Below are 17,218 nucleotides of genomic sequence, written 5' to 3'. Positions count from 1 at the left end.
GGACTTTAATCAGGATGTGTGTCTTTACTCACCCATAGTATGTATACCAGCAGAACAAAGAGTCAGTATGAGTCAGCATAACAAACACTGTGATGACTACAATTATTGTCTTACGTTAGGTAAATTAGGTAAATACTGCTGATGAAGGTGATATCAAGCGACAACGCCACATTGCCTTGATTATTGAGACATTTGATTCTGAGAGAAAACTATTGGAATTTGAAAACGAGGTGTAGTTTAGGGTGGGTGGGTTTTGGATGTGCAGTAAAATGTGACTCTTTTCACAACACGTAAAGCAGTAAAACCAAAGTCACTTTCTTCCTACTACAAAATCTAGTGTAGGGGACTTAGGTGAGGCACCAGCATTTATAAGTATTGTGTTTTCTAGTCTGAACCTGTGTGTGCAACATGTGCCACCGGAGTGCCCACTGCCTGCCTGCCCTGTTGAAACGCAAACACCCCTCTGCTTATTTCCAGTTGGGTCTCTCTCTCTCTGTCAAAACTCCACATTTCACACACAGGTTTGTTTGTGTTTTTAATCAACCTACATCAGCGCATCGAATGCCCCAGCGCCACGCCAACACCCCTCCAAAGGCCTTGATGAATGTTCGAGGACTTCCTTCCGAAGGCCAGTCCCCTCGACCGCCCTCAGTCCCTCACCTCGGCTTGGTCACACCCCCCCCCCCCCCCCCCCCCCTCTCTGGCCAAGGGCCTACTGGCCTAAGTCGCAACCACTGGGAGAAGTTCAAGACCAAGTACAGGCATCCAGACCCCGTCCCCCCCGTCCCCCCTTTGCAAATCTTCTACTTCTGCTACTTTTGTAAGGTGGAAACGCAGCACTGTGCCCTGATGGTTTTAGCAGTACAGGGGGAGGTTGGTTAACAGTACAGCCATCTTTTCTTAAAAAGACCCTTGCTGTGAAATACTGCCTCCTCCCTCCTCTGGTCCTTTCTTCTCTGTCCAAGACTTGCCAGAGGGAGCTATTGGAAGCTATTATTTTCCTCTTATAAGGTATTGGCAGCTATTTACACAGGAAATATAAGCTGTGTGTGTGTGACACACACACACACACGCCTACCTGTGTGTGTGTTTGGGGGGGGGCTTGGCTCTATATGTCTGGCTGTGTGTGTGTGTGTGTCGGCATGGCTCTGCGTCGTCCCTGTAAAGAGCGAGGGGGGTGGGAGGCGGAGCAGGATTCCTGCAGGCGCTGGGGGCTGTAGGCTGGGCTGTGTTAATAGGGCTCGCTGGGTGTCTGGCTCACACGTGTGCCGCCCGTTTGATCCACGCTCTGGAAGGGCCGTGGCTACAGCCTGGCCTCCCTGCATGGGACTGGGTTCACTTACTCATACTCCTACGGGCTTAAACACACACACACACACACACACACACACACACACACACACACACACACACACACACACACACACACTAGGCTTGTGCCGTTATCAGAATTCTCTAACCAGTGTATCTTCCTGCCAAAATACCTGCTAGACCAGTAATGCCTTTAAAAAAATTAATAAATCTGTGTGCCACCTGCATGTTAGCCAGGGTAGCCAGGCAGGCAAACGAGTGCACCCAGACTTTGAGAGCATCAGGTGATGGAAATTTTCCTTGTGTATTTTACTGCATGTTCACAAGCTATTGGTCTATTCAAACCTAGTGGTCTATTCAATGAACAAAGGTAATTGAGGTAGTGTTCTGTCATGTGCTTGGCAGTTGAATTACTTTTAGATTTATTTATTTATTTTATTTTATACATAAGACTAGCCACTACATTGCTGACATTTGCTTACTGGTTATACACATAAAGCCAACTCTTGGTACATACACACACACACTCCCAGAACTTATAGGGCCCTACCTTTTTGTTGTCTGGTTGAATCCAAAACATTGGCATACTGGGGCAGTCCTCTGCCATGATCCAAGTCAACAGGTCAACAGGTCTCTCTCTCTGAATACTGTAGCAGGCCAAAATGTTCCACAGTCAATGATCGCGCGTTGCAGATACCATTTTATTAATTTAATAAAGGCCAGCTCCTGCGCTTGGCGGGTGTAATGGCAAGATAAAGGTATGGACAGTGTGGTGGGAATTACACCGGTATAAACTTGTACACCGTATGCTACCGGTATAACCCTCCACTGGGCAAACACACACACGACAACAGACTGATTTATGCTGGCAGTATTCACACACACACACCCTCACACTAACAAGTGTTTTGTAGCTATTTATAACATACTGAAAATGTATTTGTTGGTACCATGGGAACCAATCTCTTTGCCCCTTTGGTATGTTTTCAGTATGCCATAACAACTCTTCACTATCTGTGGGTCATCACTTCAATATTTCAAGTAGATACTTAGCATTCTTGTTATGTCGTCTGCTAAATACACATTTCCCTCTCCTAAGGCCTAAGATGGATGATGAGCGGTGTCTTAATCCAACCCCACTCTCCTGCCTCTTCCGTATGTCTGTGTTTGCGTCCAGTTAAGTTGTAAGAATGACCGAAAGTGTGCCGGCCGCGCCAAGTCTAGATTCACTAGATTGGCCAAGTGAATTAGGCTGGGAGACAGAGAGCTGTTGAGGAAAACTGGTTTCCAAATCCACTGTGGAACGCAGCCTTGGACGGGGTTCAACATGGCTGATTAATGCTTCAGGTACCAAATACAATGCAGCTCTTGTGGCGCGGGGGTGCTCTCTCTGCACGCCATTCGTTTCAGCGGTGAGAGAATTCTTAACTCGGGGCTTGGACAGATTGTTCGCATTTCTCCCTGTGAAAAAGTCGCTATGCAAATGTCCAAAAATGTCCGAGACTGCCGCTTGTGAAACTTCACTCTCGTACGTGAGTCATAAGTTAACACCGTCGTTAGTCATGGCCGGTGACTGAAGTGGTGTCACTTTCTACTTAGAAGAACTGTTGCCTGGAATAGAAACGTAAAGGAATGAGAGTTCAATACCTTTTTGGCATGGCAAGATATCTGTCGATTGTCTTAGTTAGTAAAGGCCACCAAGATAGTCCTCAGGTCAGGTGTGTCATGGATATTTGATATAGGCATTCATTTGAAAACAGACCCAGTTCTGGTTTGTTACTTGTGCTCGGGTCCAGAGTCCCTGCCTCGGGCACGCCGGGCTAGTTAGGTCACTGGTTGAGAGGGGTTTGATACAGATTTGAGTCCCACACATTCACGAATCCCCCTGCAGATGATATTCAAGTGTGACTGTGAATCCATACTCATTTCCAGTACTTCAGTGTAGCCTTGTCTGATGTCAAATGTGTCTGCATGGTAAGAAATGTGTGGAGAGTGAGTAAGCGTAGAACGCACACCAACAACAATAAAAAAGAGCCTGTTGTTGCGCAATGCCGCCCAGCGCACATGTGCTTAACAACCACGACAGCGCTATTTGCTTTGGGCCAGTTGAGCACGGTTGGAGGGAAAGGGCTTAGTCATTACATCAGACAGAGATTTTAAAAAGCGTGTAATTAGGCTCATTAAAGTGCCCATTTTGGATGGGTGACTCCCCCCCCGTCCCCTCCCCTCCCCCCACTGGTTTTAAAGAGCTCCCCCAGTCTCAGACCTTGGCTTTTGTAAGCCTCTGGTTGTTTCTACAACTCCCCACCCACCTTCCCACTCGCTCACCGCCCCATTCCAGACTGTGACCTGTCCCTTACTTACTGGTCCCCACCCCCTCCACTCTGCAAGAGTAATGACAACCCTGGTTTTTCCCACACACAAGAAGTTAGGCTACGCAGAACAAGCTTGGAGCTTTGTGTTATGTAGGCCTAAGCTGCACCTCCTTGTCCCCTTCATCATGCACGCCAGGCCAAGGCTATCCCTCCCCTCCACCCTCCACCAGACCACTTCCCTCCCTCTGTCATTTCGCATTTTTACATTTTAGTCACTTAGCAGACACTGTTATCCAGGGCTACTATGGTTTGGCTCTCCCGCCTGCCGGCCTGTCTTGCAGCCTGAGGCTCGGAGACGCCGCCATGTGTCCTCAGACATCCCTTCCTGCATTCCCAGACTGCCCTGCTCCCGACAGGCAGCACTACTAGAGGAACGCTCTAGTCCGACCAATTCTGTGAAATAACCCATTGTCCCTTTATTTCACTCTAATAGAGTTCTAGAAAAAGGTTTTACTTTTTTTTTTCTCTTTTTTTTTTTTTTTTACTTCTATATTTATATTGTACTTTTTGTTTACAATGTAGACCTTCATTTATTTGTTTCACAATGTTCCACTTTCAGGCTGATTCACATGTTTTAGATTGCCTATATTATTTACATTGCCTACAGAAAGTCTTCAGTAGGCTTTTGTTGTGTTTGGTATTCAGCTGTCTAAACAGTATGGTATCACTCACAGAGGGGCGTAAAATGGTTAAGCAGACTCTGTACCTTCTTTAACAGCCACCACCTCACCAGAGGAAACTCAGCTCTACAAGATATTGACCAAGCCGAAGGCCCCACAGAGATGTGTCAACTGTGGATATGACGCCTGGGGGGGAATTCTCTCAGGGGAGTTAATCCAAACAATGACGTCCTGTGTATATCAATGACAACCTCCCCCACTGTCACATTGGCTCATAACCACGTCAAAGTGATGTGTGTGGAATGGCTTTACCTCAGTATGCACGCGATAGCCATGCCAAAACTTCCGCAATCTCTGTGTGATGACAGCTGTGATGAGTCACACACAAACACACACACCTACCCCCCCACCCTCCCTGTACGGACACACACTCATCTCCTCCGAAGTGTCTAGACTTGCCCTTTGTGGAAAAGAAAAGACGGGAGAAAGAAAAAAAAAATCTCTGAATCAAAACCTGAACTCTGTTCTTAATCCATTGTTCTCTATTTAGCTGTGAGGTCTCTCTCATATTCTTGAACTTTTTGAAAAAAGAAAAACTGTGAAGGCTGCTTGAAAATAGTTTCTTGTTACACTTGCACCTTGAGAAGTGGCACACAAATAGGTGGGCACTGGCCTGTTCGAAAAAGAGAACGCAGGCTTGAAGTTAGACTGCTTTGGCACTATGCTTTAACAACCTTTTCCCAACACCACTACAAGATGGTTAATACCAAAGAGAAAAACTATATAAATGTAGATTTGTTCTTACCCCTCCTTTATTTTGAAGGCCCCTTTATGTTGTGCTACAACACTTTAACTTGTTTACACAACCAACAAGACCAGGTTCTCCAGAGACCAGCCTGACCCCTGACCTATGTGGGTCGCCAAGTCCCTCCTCATGTTGACCTCCACCGGTCACTGGTCACCGCACTTTATTTTCACAGCACTGTTGATGGGTTCTGACCAGGCGGACAGACGGTGTGATTGATGGGATGGCTAGAACAGTGAATGCGTTGTGGGACATTGTGTTTGCTTAAAGAGGAGTCTGCTGCTGCTGTGGTGATGGTGGTGGTGAACAGATCTCTGGAAAGGTTTTTCAGGCATTAGTGTGTGTTTGCTGTGAAAGCCTCACGAGAGCTCTGTGCCCTGTTCTTCACTCACTGACTGTCGTCCAGACGCCTTAATGGGGGAGTCAAGTCGAGCCTCCTCTGTAGCCACTGATCCATCATAATCCATTCGTACATAGTTTGAGCTGGAAGGGAATTGGTATTATATACCACCGGACTTCTTCTAGCCCCCGGCAAAGCAAGGGAAGTTTGTTTTGACAAGAGACGACCAGCGGTTAGTTTTTGTTTTTGTCGAGGAATTCTGGAGTGGTCATGTGGTCTGTGCCACAGCATGGGTCTGGCCCTGTTTGCTCTCGGACTTCCTCATGAACTCTCCTCCACTTCATGACTATTGTCCCACTGCGGCTGCTGGAGTTTAGGGTACAGTTTGGTGTGTGTGTGTGTGTCATCACGGGGGGGGGGGGGGGGGGGGGGGGAGAGGTGAAGAGGTGATGAGGGGGGCAGTCCAGCTGTGAGGGCAATTAGGGAAAACAAAGGCAGCCGTTAGCACCGTGGTTCCCCAGTCCCTAGAGGAGCTTTTGTGCTGATGCGTAAAAAGTAGGATGTGTTAAAATGGCTCAAGTGCTCCCTCTTACACTCAAATCCACCCCCCCCCCCCCCCCCCCCCACACACACACACACACACACACACAGTAAACCCCTCTCCACTATGGCCCTTTTCCTCTGCATTGGGCACCACAACCACAGCCACTAGCTGCTTCCTCTGAGCCGTCCTGGATGGGCTCCTCTGCCCCCGGCCCGAACCACAGCCCCGCTGGGGGTCGTTCTGTCCGGCACCTCAAGCAACAGGCCTGAGACAACAAGGGCAACAAGTCATAAAGAGTTTTGAAGGGAAAATAGTTAACCGTTGAGTTGGATGATTTGTGGACAGACCAAACGCATTCTGTATCCAACGGTTCGGATAGGCCTTTTGCTTCTGTTTTCTGTGTGGTGATTTGGTTGATGGAGAAAGGTTGAGAAATTAGAGTGATCTGGTTGCTGCTCCCGAATACGTCCTACTGACGGCGTTTTCAGTCCCAGTTGAGTCGTCTTTGGGACAAAATGAATAGTGAGTGTCAGAAACATTTGAAGGCTAGCCTTGTTTGTTTCTATGCTCTGTTTTCTGGAACTTGTCTGGTTTCAGTTCTCATCCGTTTCTTTGGCAGTAGCAGCGTCATTATGTATAGCGTAGGCTTCCTACAGCGCTTGAGACACAAATGTCTCCCTCTGTCTGGGTTTGAATGGGTCAAACTGCACTTGAGTGTATGACATCCGTCCATAGAAAATCCATAGAAGGATCTGGTGTCTATTCACTGTGGTGTAGGAGGATAGAGTCATTTAAGGGTTACAGAGATGATGCTTTTGGTGTTTTTAATAGCACATGTATGCCTACCCTTATTTACAATATCAGTTTGTCAATGAAGGTATGTTTTGGGCTATTTTTGTGTGTGGGTCCTTCTTGAATTTATGCAGACTTTTTTTTGTGCCAATTAGCGATGTGCTTTGATCACACTTAGTGTCTCGTCTAAGGGGACCTCCCCTGTTCTTATGGTCCAGAGTCGTCCTCCAAGGACTGACCCTCCCTGCTTCCTCAGGGCGCCAGTTCCCCTCCCCAGCATCCTGCCCTCCTCTCGTTGTACGTCAGGAGCCTGACACCACCATCCTATGGGACACCTCAGGGCGACATGCTCTAAATGCAATAGGTCAAAGTTCACAATGGTGCCATAGTTACAATGTTGACGATGAGGCCCCTTGTCCATGTTTTATCCTTTCCTTCAAAAACATGTTTGTTTGGTTGGGCGGATGTTTTTGCTCGAGGTGGTCTCTCTCTTTTCCAGCAAGGAAACCTTAAACATACCTAGGGTCTAAACTAGGATGTGTAAAAAGTGTGAGTCATATGCATGCAAACTCTATAAAGGTCTTCAGGCAACAATGAATAATTGAAGGTTAATAGTGCATATTTTGATGCCCACAAATAGGACCTAGGCTACTTGTTCCTTTTACATGATTTTAATTACTGTTCCAGTTGTTGATGTGTCGTATTCTAATGTCTTTCTACAGATACATGTATTGGACGGACTGGGGCGAGATCCCGAAGATCGAGCGGGCAGGGATGGATGGCACGAGTCGAGCAATGATAATCGATAAAGAGATCTACTGGCCAAACGGACTGACCCTGGACTACAGCCAACAGAAACTCTACTGGGCAGACGCCAAGTTCAACTTCATCCATCGGTCCAACCTGGACGGCACCTCCAGGTACAGCAGCCCGAGTCTATGCTCATTAGCCTTTGTGTTGCTTAATCGGTTAATCAGTCAAACTTCATATAACCTTCTCTACTACCCTTTCTCTAGCACTGCTGCCAAGACTTGTTCTAGAAACTCTTGTGATGCCTTGTTGTTTCACTTACTGTAGACACATGCAGTTGTTTGTCAATTGATCTGAATCAGAGCGTCCAATAAATGACTGAAATCCAAAGCTACTACCACGCCATTCATCTGTCATTGATGTGTGTTTGCTGGGTCTCCTCTCTAGGGAGGTGGTGGTTAAAGGTGATCTCCCTCACCCGTTCGCCCTGACACTATACGACGACACCCTCTTCTGGACCGACTGGAACACGCACTCCATCCACTCCTGCCAAAAGGACACGGGGGAGGACCGCCGCAAAGTCCACTCCGACATCTTCTCCCCCATGGACATCCACGTCTTCAGCCAGAAGAGACAGCCTGCCTGTAAGATCACCTTGCCTACCTCCTCAGCCAGTCACTGTCCCTGATTGCCATGAGTGACAGACTCCTAAGCGAATCACTTTTAACCATTTGTGTGATTACTGTAATCACTGTAGTCAGTGTACCGTGTGTGTGCAGTGCACCATTTTATGATGATGGCGCATTGCTGAGTGAACCTCCTGTATATTCATCATGGTACACAGCAGGGGTACTTTATTTGAGGATTAACTGAAAAGCCTCTTCCTCAATTTATTTTGAGACAAAATAGAAACAAACAATACACAAAGCACTCAGGGAGTATGTTTAGAGGGAACACAGCCCATAGCCCTTCTGAAAACGTGACAGCAAAACAGTCACCTTTCCTCATCTCTGTGACCAGGACACAAACAATAGAGTCCCTGTTTTCAGGTTCTCTTCCTGAGATTGAATGCAGAGAATTTCTCACGGCGTAGAGAGGGGCCTGCTACACTCGGTCACGACCCCTCTCTCTCTCTCCACGGCATCGCGCCCCCCTACCTCACCTACAGGATGCAGTCTGCCTTCCTCAGGTGGAGGGCAGACCACACACCACACACACATACCACCATGCCAGAATTTGTTCCCTCCCGTCTGCCCTGGTTCATTCCCTGTTCACAGACCGAGGCATGTTGTTTTTTCCGACGTTGCTGCTAACACCTAACCAACCCTTAGAGATCTATGAAGGGGAGTGAACAAGATGGGAGGGAACTACTTTCTGGAATGGAAGGAGAATCAGCCTGTCATGTGATGGAACAGTGCCTTGAGAACACGTTGTGCAATGTGTCTTTGTTGTGTTGGGTGACTGTGATGTGATTCGTCCCCCACCAGTGACCAGCCCCTGCTCTCTGAGGAACGGAGGCTGCTCCCACCTGTGCCTGATGTCCCCCATCAAACCCTACTACCAGTGCGCCTGCCCCACCGGAGTACAGCTGCTACAGGACGACAAGACCTGCAGAGACGGTGAGCTTCAAACCTCCAGTACCCAACCACCAACCTCCCTTCCCCCTATAGCACTAAACCCACCCTGGTCCCCACCCACCCCACTGTTCTCGATTTTAAAAACAATAAAAGCAAAACAAAACCTAACATGTTCTCACATGCACAGCACAATGAAGTGACTTCTGAAGTAATTCCGAGAGGCATGCAAGTGTGATAGAAGGTTTTGCGTGTCTGCAAAGTGTTTTGATAGATTTTCAGAATGAAAGGGGCCCTACGGCAATGCTTGCTCAACAATTCCGGTGTCCTGTATCGACTATTGAATGCACTTTTGCTGAAGTCAAACTTTGAATTACACTTCTTTGGTTGAAGGGGGAATTATGTTTTTTCTTTTGGTTGAAGGGGGGAAGTATTTTTCATCATTTTAGCAATCCCAGCAGGAAACAGAGAAGCAGGAAAGAGAAGTGCGTGGATTTGCTGATGTGTAAAGGCGTATGGGTCTGAGATTGCTCTAGAAATGTGTAACCATTTACAAGAACTCTGCCCAACGTCCAGATTGAATTCATTACAGTCTGATGTTGTCCAATATTTTTTTATATTCACGCAGTAAGAGGAACGCTCACCAAAACCTGCTCCTTTGAGAACTCTCGGTTATAGCCCCACCAGTGTTATATTTTCTTATTGCCTTTTCACATGGTTAAAAACAAAGTTGTAACTTTTGTTAGTTGCGAGTGTTAGTTTTCTTTTCCACTGCCCCTTCTGTGTTTCAGGTTGGCCTGTCGATGCACCGCCTTCATTGTCTTTGTTTCTGTAGAGAATTTTGAGCAGGCAGAGATATACTTTGATAGGGGTGCATCTCTGCCTCTCTGTTTTCCCCTCCTCCCCTCCCCTCCCCTCCTCCCCTCCCCTCCCTCCCGTCTCTCCTCCCTCTCACCCCATCTCTGTGAGGCGATCCGAGCAGCTGAAGGTGGTGCGGGCTGACCTGTGGTCGCCATGGCAACTCTCCCCCTCCACTCCGCTCATTGGCGTAGCTTGTGTGAATCGCTGTAGCTCTCCCCCGGCTTTCATTTTTCTCCCCCCCTCTCTCTCTCTCTCTCTTTTTTCTCTCTCTCTTTTATTTACATTTTTTGGTTCAGTTCCCCCAGTCAACAGAGCGAAGGAGGAGAGAGGGGCGGGGAGGCTTTTGTTGGGGAGGGGGATCACATGTTCCCTGGCAGACAATACCCCCTTTCACTGCCTGGTTTTAACCATTTCAGCGGGGTTGGTGGTGTTTCATTTTCAAGTCCTCCCCTTCTTAAATCAGAGACTCCCCCCCCCCCCCCCCGATGGCTAGAGCAGGCTGAGACGCAGGCAGCACAGGCTGACCCGCAGCAGGACTGACAAGAGGCCTACATCTGCCTATTGTTAGTCCCAGCAATGCTCTCACCTCCTCGGGACCCCCTCGCCCCCCCCTCCCCCAGTCCACCCACCTTAGTAGACAATGCTAAGATGGGGTTTTAAAGGCTTTAAAGGCCGCCAATTTGTCATCGCCTTTGTATGCCTCTGCTGTGCACCCCTCAGGTCTGCCCGAGTGTGTACAGATCACATGTATTCAGGGGCTTTTAATGGATTGCTACTTAGTTCACATGGTGATTATTGTCAACAGAAGCAGAATTGTCAGTCCTTCACCCTGTTGTTGAAATGTTTGCATGTTTTTAGATCGTATAAAATGCACAAAACCTTTATTTGAATACTCAAATGACAGAATAGGTGACCTCATAGACTTGAGAGATTGTATAAGTATTGTTTTGCCGGTACAAGACAGACAACTCGTCGGTGGCAAGTAGAATAAAGTTCCCTATCCCAGCGGTGACTACTAACTGTTGCCTTTCTAATGGCGGTCGGCCAGAAAGCCTCCTGAAATCTATCAGGAAGAGAAAAGGCAGGGGGGCTTTCAGAAAACTGGCTGACCTGTTTGTACCAGCAGTGAGGGCGAGCGGGGGGGAGAGAAGTAGCTTTTGTCGTCCGACTGAGCAGTGTAACTGGATGGGGGCTCGGGGAGCGCAGGCCCCTTGAATAGAGAAACAGAGGGAGGGAGGGAGAGAGAGGGGAGGGCCATCAGCCATGCTTGACTGTTCAAAGCGGGCCTCTGATCTTTTCAGAGATGGGTTTTCTGGAAGCATTGAGTAGGCTGCTGGGTCGACCTTCTACAGAAACGGGACGGGCAGACCAACTTAATTTTTTCCTCCCTTATTTTACGTTCTTTCATAAATCACCAAGAATTGCATAGTGGCTCATCTTATTTTGGTGGGGGGGGGGGAAGAAGAGTGATTTTGTGTGTCTTAAGTTTTTGGGGCATTGGGTTTTTCAAGGAAAAGTGACATGATGACAGCGAAGTTGTTGATGTTTGTTGATACTTTGTGATGCTCTTTGTTGGTACTGAGAAATGTCTGCCTGGTGAAATAAGTTCCAATTGAGAAAGTAATTGTTTGCACCAAAGGACAGTATGGCGTTGCCCTCCATTTTGTGTCATTGACTGAGTCTCTCTCCACCTCTACCCTCCAGGTGCCACTCAGCTCCTCCTCCTGGCCCGTCGGACTGACCTGCGCCGCATCTCCCTGGACACGCCCGACTTCACCGACATCATCCTGCAGGCCGAGGACATCCGCCACGCCATCGCCATCGACTACGACCCCGTGGACGGACACATCTACTGGACGGACGACGAGGTGCGGGCCATCCGCCGCTCCTACCTCGACGGCAGTGACGCCCAGTTCATCGTCACCTCGCAGGTCAACCACCCGGACGGCATCGCCGTGGACTGGATCGCCCGCAACCTGTACTGGACGGACACCGGCACCGACCGCATCGAGGTGACCAGGCTCAACGGCACCATGAGGAAGATCCTGATCTCTGAGGACCTGGACGAACCCAGAGCCATTGTACTGGACCCTGTGGCCGGGTGGGTTCACTTTCTGTCTACCGTACATCTAGGATTAAGGTTTTAGTGCTTGGTTAGCTTGAAGTTCAAGGTGGAACGATTTGATAATTTTTTGATGTTGCATTAAGCTTCTTTGATTGTCTGTTGGGAGGAATGCTCTCAATCCCCCCCCCCCCCCCATGTTAAGGGACAGCTTGATGATGAAGTGACTTCAACTTAGACCAGGTAGTGATTTTATCATCCCACTCAAAAGTCTTGCCTTTCCCAACCAAACTGAGCCGTGCCATTCCATACCATAAAAAGTGGCATGATCAGGCTGGCCTAAAGACTGTGTTAAAATGGCTCCTAGTACTCCTAGGTCTCACCTGAATGCTGCAATCGTGTTGGAGGGATGTTGATGGAACACCATGACATCACTCACAGGTGGCTGCGGTCCCCCCATAGAATCAGAATGAGTAGAACAGCGATGGTCCCCCCCCCCCCCCCCCCCCCCCCCCACCAGCCATGGAACCCACTTGGTTCTGGAAGGGGACGTTATGATGACATCATCATGTCTGTGGCTCAGCTGCTGTTGTGACTCAAGCAACAGTGCACCTCTCTCTCTCTCTCTCTCTCTCTCTCCCTCTCTCTGGTTGTGGATGTGTGGTGACCTCATCTTAGTCACGCTTCTTACTGATTGCAGTGCCCACCATTTGGCATCCGGGCATACCCACTGCCACGCGGCCACAGCCCAGCTCCCAGCCGGATGAGTCAGGAGCTGACATCTGTTCACACAGCCGTGTCATCTCTTCTCCTACTATTTCTGTCCCCGTTTCTCTCATTTTGAAACCCCCCCCCCCCCCCCCCATTCAAAGTTATGAGTTTGCGTTGCAATTCCACATGTTGCAATTCCACCCAGTCCCGATGAGGGAAGTAGTTTTCAGTTGCGTTGCAGTCGGTATCGTCATCTCTCCCCGCGTAGTCGTTTGTTAACTATTCCCACTCCTCTGTGCGTGAACCTGACACCTTGAAGTGTTTTTGACAGAGTGGTAATGATTCACTGAACACTGTAAGACAGTACAGATCTTCCGAGTCATTTATGATGAAGTGTGAATCTGACACATTGGGGTCCCCCCTCCCCTCCTCTCTGCAGGTACATGTACTGGACCGACTGGGGCGAGGTTCCGAAGATCGAGCGGGCCGACCTGGACGGGACGGAGCGTGTGGTCATGGTCAACACCTCGTTGGGCTGGCCCAACGGCCTGGCGCTGGACTACGACGAGAGGAAGATCTACTGGGGGGACGCCAAGACCGACAAGATAGAGGTGGGTCTCCTCAAAGCGGCGTATCAGAAGAGTGCCGCCAGTGAGCGTCGAATGGTTCCATATAGCTCCCTCGTTAAACTTTCTGATTTACCCAATAATGATTTGTTTTATTGGATTAACAACCTTTTGCCTGGCAACATGCTCCGTCGGTCCGCCTGGTCCCGAATATATACAGTGTTGTGTACATATGACCTTTAGCAGTTGCTTTTATCCAAAGCCACTTACAGCACACCGTGTATTTCATGGACTTGTGGTGAAGCTAGGTTGTTGCTACATGCTGCATGCTAGCCTTCCTTAAGTACTGTGCCTGCTGGTTTTATGACTGCCACTCAGTGGGATGGTTAAGTGTACGACAAGGCCCCCCTCCTCCGTGGGGGTCAAGGGGTCGAAGGTTGGATGTTGGATGACACATTCCATTCCCCAGGTCAGTTAGTCACACCACTACACACAAGTAAGTGTGACCACGCCACAGTCGATGAGATTGTCCTATTAACCGGTGGTCCCTGCTGCTTAACACAATCCTCTGTCCTCACACTGCCTCACGATTAGCCCTCCACTGCGTTGGCATGTTTCATTAGGCAGTGTGTGGTGGGTGTGTGTGGGGTGGGATGTTGGGGAACGGGGGGGTCAGCTGTGCTGATAATCCTGTCAGATAATGGCGGGTGGTGCAGTGGGGGGTCTTTTGTGACAGGCTTTATCTGGCAGCCTGCAGCAGGCAGGACCCCCCGCCGGGGCGCGCCGCTCGCACGGCCGGCTTTAGCTCTCCTCAGCCGCCACACAGCGCTGACGCCAGGGAGCTGGCAGCATCACAGGGACCACCGCCGTACCCGGCTGACACCTCCCGGAGCCCCGCCTGCCCGTGCTCCGACGACGTGCCCAGAATAAGGACACACAGATGTAGGCACCCGCTGTCTGTCTGCGAGAGGAGGGGGGAGGAGCACACTGCCGAAGACCTGGTTACCCGAACACATTTGAAGGGCATCGGAATGAATCCTTGGATGTCGTTCCACACAAACACTTCACTGACTTAACTAGCTAACTATCTCAGTCCCGACTACCGTTTAATCTTAACTAAGACCTACAGTGCAATACAGTTAGTACTAAGACTTCAGTCATCTGTCAGTAACTGGTTTATGAAGATATTTTATACCTGACCGCTCACTTCAGTAATTCATTATTTTGTCTCTGATTATATTGTGGATGTTTGGATTGCGCCTGTCTGAGCAGCTGTAATGAAGTGCTTGTGTTAGTAGTTCAAAGGGCGGCGTTTGCCTTGAGCTGTTTAATAAAACAGAATCAAATGTGTTGGGGGGGGGGGGGGGGGCGTTGCCAGAAATATGGCAAGCCAACAACCCCTCTCAGTTTGACACTTGCCAATCAAAACAGTGCCGCAATCGGTTCTGCGAGGCGTCTGTCAATCGGGACCATTTAATTTCCCCCATCCCTCAGCCTCAGCTCGGGCTGCCAGGCCCACATCATCCCCCTCCTTGCCCACATCAAAGTCCCCCTCTTCTCAGAAACCTGATCGTTAAATTTCGGCACTTAAAGGGGTGTTGACAGTCGAGCCAGAGACGTAATTAGAGCCCCGTTGACCGGTTGTGTTAGGTACAGATGTAAAGCGCAGAGGGGGTACACTATATACGCACACACGCACACACACACACACACACACACACACACACAGGCGTCTTACTCTTACCTTGACATGGAAACTCTCGGTTTCCTCTCCCCCCTCCAAGGGCCTCTTGCTTTTCCCTCCACTGACATATGGAAACGACCAGTTTCAAAGTAGGCCTTTCTTAAGAGGGGCTTTTTTTTGTTTTCCAACTGCCGTGGAGGAAACTGCGGTTGGCATCGTCACGCATATCGTCATATCGCCCTGCGTCTAGCACATTTTAGTTGGTTTTTGTTTTCCTCAGTAGGACATCCATGTCCCACATGCCACTTCTTCCCTGAATGTGTTAGGTTACTGTTGCTGAGGGAGGGAGGGAGGGACGGAGGGGGTGTAGCGTAAGGGGGGGGGGGGGGGGGGGGGTGCAGAGGGCAGCCTGGGTTTGCTCACTTAGGTCTTGAGCAGAACTGGGTTTTGCGGCGAGAGCCCTCATCTGGTTCCGATTGCGGCCTCCACTCCAGCTGCGGTCTCCTCTGTTTAGAATAGCCCCAGAATTTGAAACCCACACCACACTGTGGTCACAACTCCCAAACCAGCGGAGACCTTTTGGCTGAGGCCATCTCACTGAGGATGGAAACTTCATTTTCTATATATATATATATATATATATATTTGTGTGTGTGTATATATATATATATATATATATATATTATATATAAATATATAGTATGTGTGTGTATATATATATATGTGTGTGTGTGTGTGTGTGTGTGTGTAAAAACAGAAAGAGGATGCAGTATAATGACCACAGTCCATGTGGAGCTGCTTTGTGTACAGCACAGCAGATACTATTGCTCCAGTGTGTCGATCAAGCAACGGGTCGAATGCCAATTAAAATTCCCCTCATCCCGTCTCTATTTTCTCTGATCATGGCTCTCTTCTTCTCTTATCACATGACGGCCAAACGTATCCAGATCTGCATACTTCTCTTATTTCTAAAGATTATTTTTTTAATATGAAATAAATGCATTGGCATGTCCCGAAAACAGAAACCACTGCAAGATGTCCCTGGATTTGATGCAGGCTTCAGTGTTGTATTTCTGAGGTCTGAAGTTCTGAAAGTATAGGCCAGGAGGTTGAAGGCTTGCACATGCAACAGGCATTGCATGAGGTTGCGTGAGAACTGTGAGAAGGGCAAAGGCCGACAATTTAGAGGTTTTTGGGGTGTTTTTCAGTTCAGTTTGGGGCCCCTTTGGCCCGTCTGAGAATTGGACCTATCGATTTTTGTTTTCTTTATGCCATTCCTTGTGTTTCTCCTACGTCCTCTGTTACAATGAACAGACCACCAGCAGAAGGTTAAGCCAAGGCTTAAGTATAGATTAACGCATATCCTTTTGTTCATCAGAAAAACATCTGTTTAGGAAATGATTTAATTTGGTCAGAGAAGCTGGATGAAGCCCTACATGTTTTTCTGTCTGTTTTGGGTTTAATTGATAAAGTCTGTCTGATTCACACGCATCTGAGGGGGGAAAGTATACTTGGTGCTATGTTTGATTTAGGCTACTTCTTAAGCCCCCAATGTAGTGCACTATAACCAAGTGTAGTGTGAAGACATTGAAAAGAGACTGGGCCACAAAATGGTTGTCTGAAGCTTAGTAGCCAAAGTAAAGAAATCTCCAGCTATCAGTGGGGTGACAGTTAATCGTGTTTGCACTTGCTGCCTCTACACAAGGGATCTACTCTGAAAAACACACACACACACACACACACACAAACAAACACTTTCGCAGACATTGGAGAAGAAGTGAGATGTCAAAGAGGCTCCATCTGAAGGACAGGAAATGTGGCGGCCATATGCGCCGTTGTTTGTTTGCGCCGGCTGCTGCTTCTAATTAGCGGCGCTGAGATGTACTGCCAGGTCGCCGGGGTTCTCCGTGCCTTCCCCTCCGCGCTCTCCCCTCCGCGCTCTCCCCTCCGCGCTCTCCCCCCCGCGCCTTCCCCTCCGCGCTCTCCCCTCCGCGCTCTCCCCTCCGCGCACATCCATCCACGGCACAATGTGGAAACTCAATCAGCGTTTAACGTCACCGTTTGACTGACACCCACACCCGACCAACCCAGCCCAACCCCCGTCCGTCCATCCGTCCAATCACCATCCACACAGCCCAGACGCCAAGCTTGCAGAGAGGGCTTGGCTGTTTTTGTTGCTTCCAGTTGAAGAGACATAAAAAAATTTTTTTTAGCTGATTTTGT

The 17,218-nt window shown here is 48.8% G+C and overlaps 1 protein-coding gene across 1 annotated transcript in view; it reads left to right on the top strand.

Annotated features, from left to right (window-relative positions):
• The window catches only part of lrp6 (low density lipoprotein receptor-related protein 6), a 47,542-nt gene that overhangs the window by 10,485 nt on the left and 19,839 nt on the right, over window positions 1–17,218 (top strand). The window contains exons 3-7 of the mRNA XM_083692338.1: window positions 7,510–7,707; window positions 7,985–8,181; window positions 9,025–9,156; window positions 11,677–12,073; window positions 13,185–13,356. Of these exons, the coding sequence (XP_083548464.1) occupies window positions 7,510–7,707; window positions 7,985–8,181; window positions 9,025–9,156; window positions 11,677–12,073; window positions 13,185–13,356 (1,096 nt within the window). The remainder of the gene's footprint in view (window positions 1–7,509; window positions 7,708–7,984; window positions 8,182–9,024; window positions 9,157–11,676; window positions 12,074–13,184; window positions 13,357–17,218) is intronic.

This window comes from Argentina silus (assembly GCF_951799395.1).
Source record: "Argentina silus genome assembly, chromosome: 20".
In the NCBI taxonomy this organism is placed as follows: domain Eukaryota; kingdom Metazoa; phylum Chordata; class Actinopteri; order Argentiniformes; family Argentinidae; genus Argentina; species Argentina silus.
The sequence above is the reverse complement of the archived record's forward strand: the minus strand, read 5'-3'. Positions and strand labels throughout refer to the sequence as shown.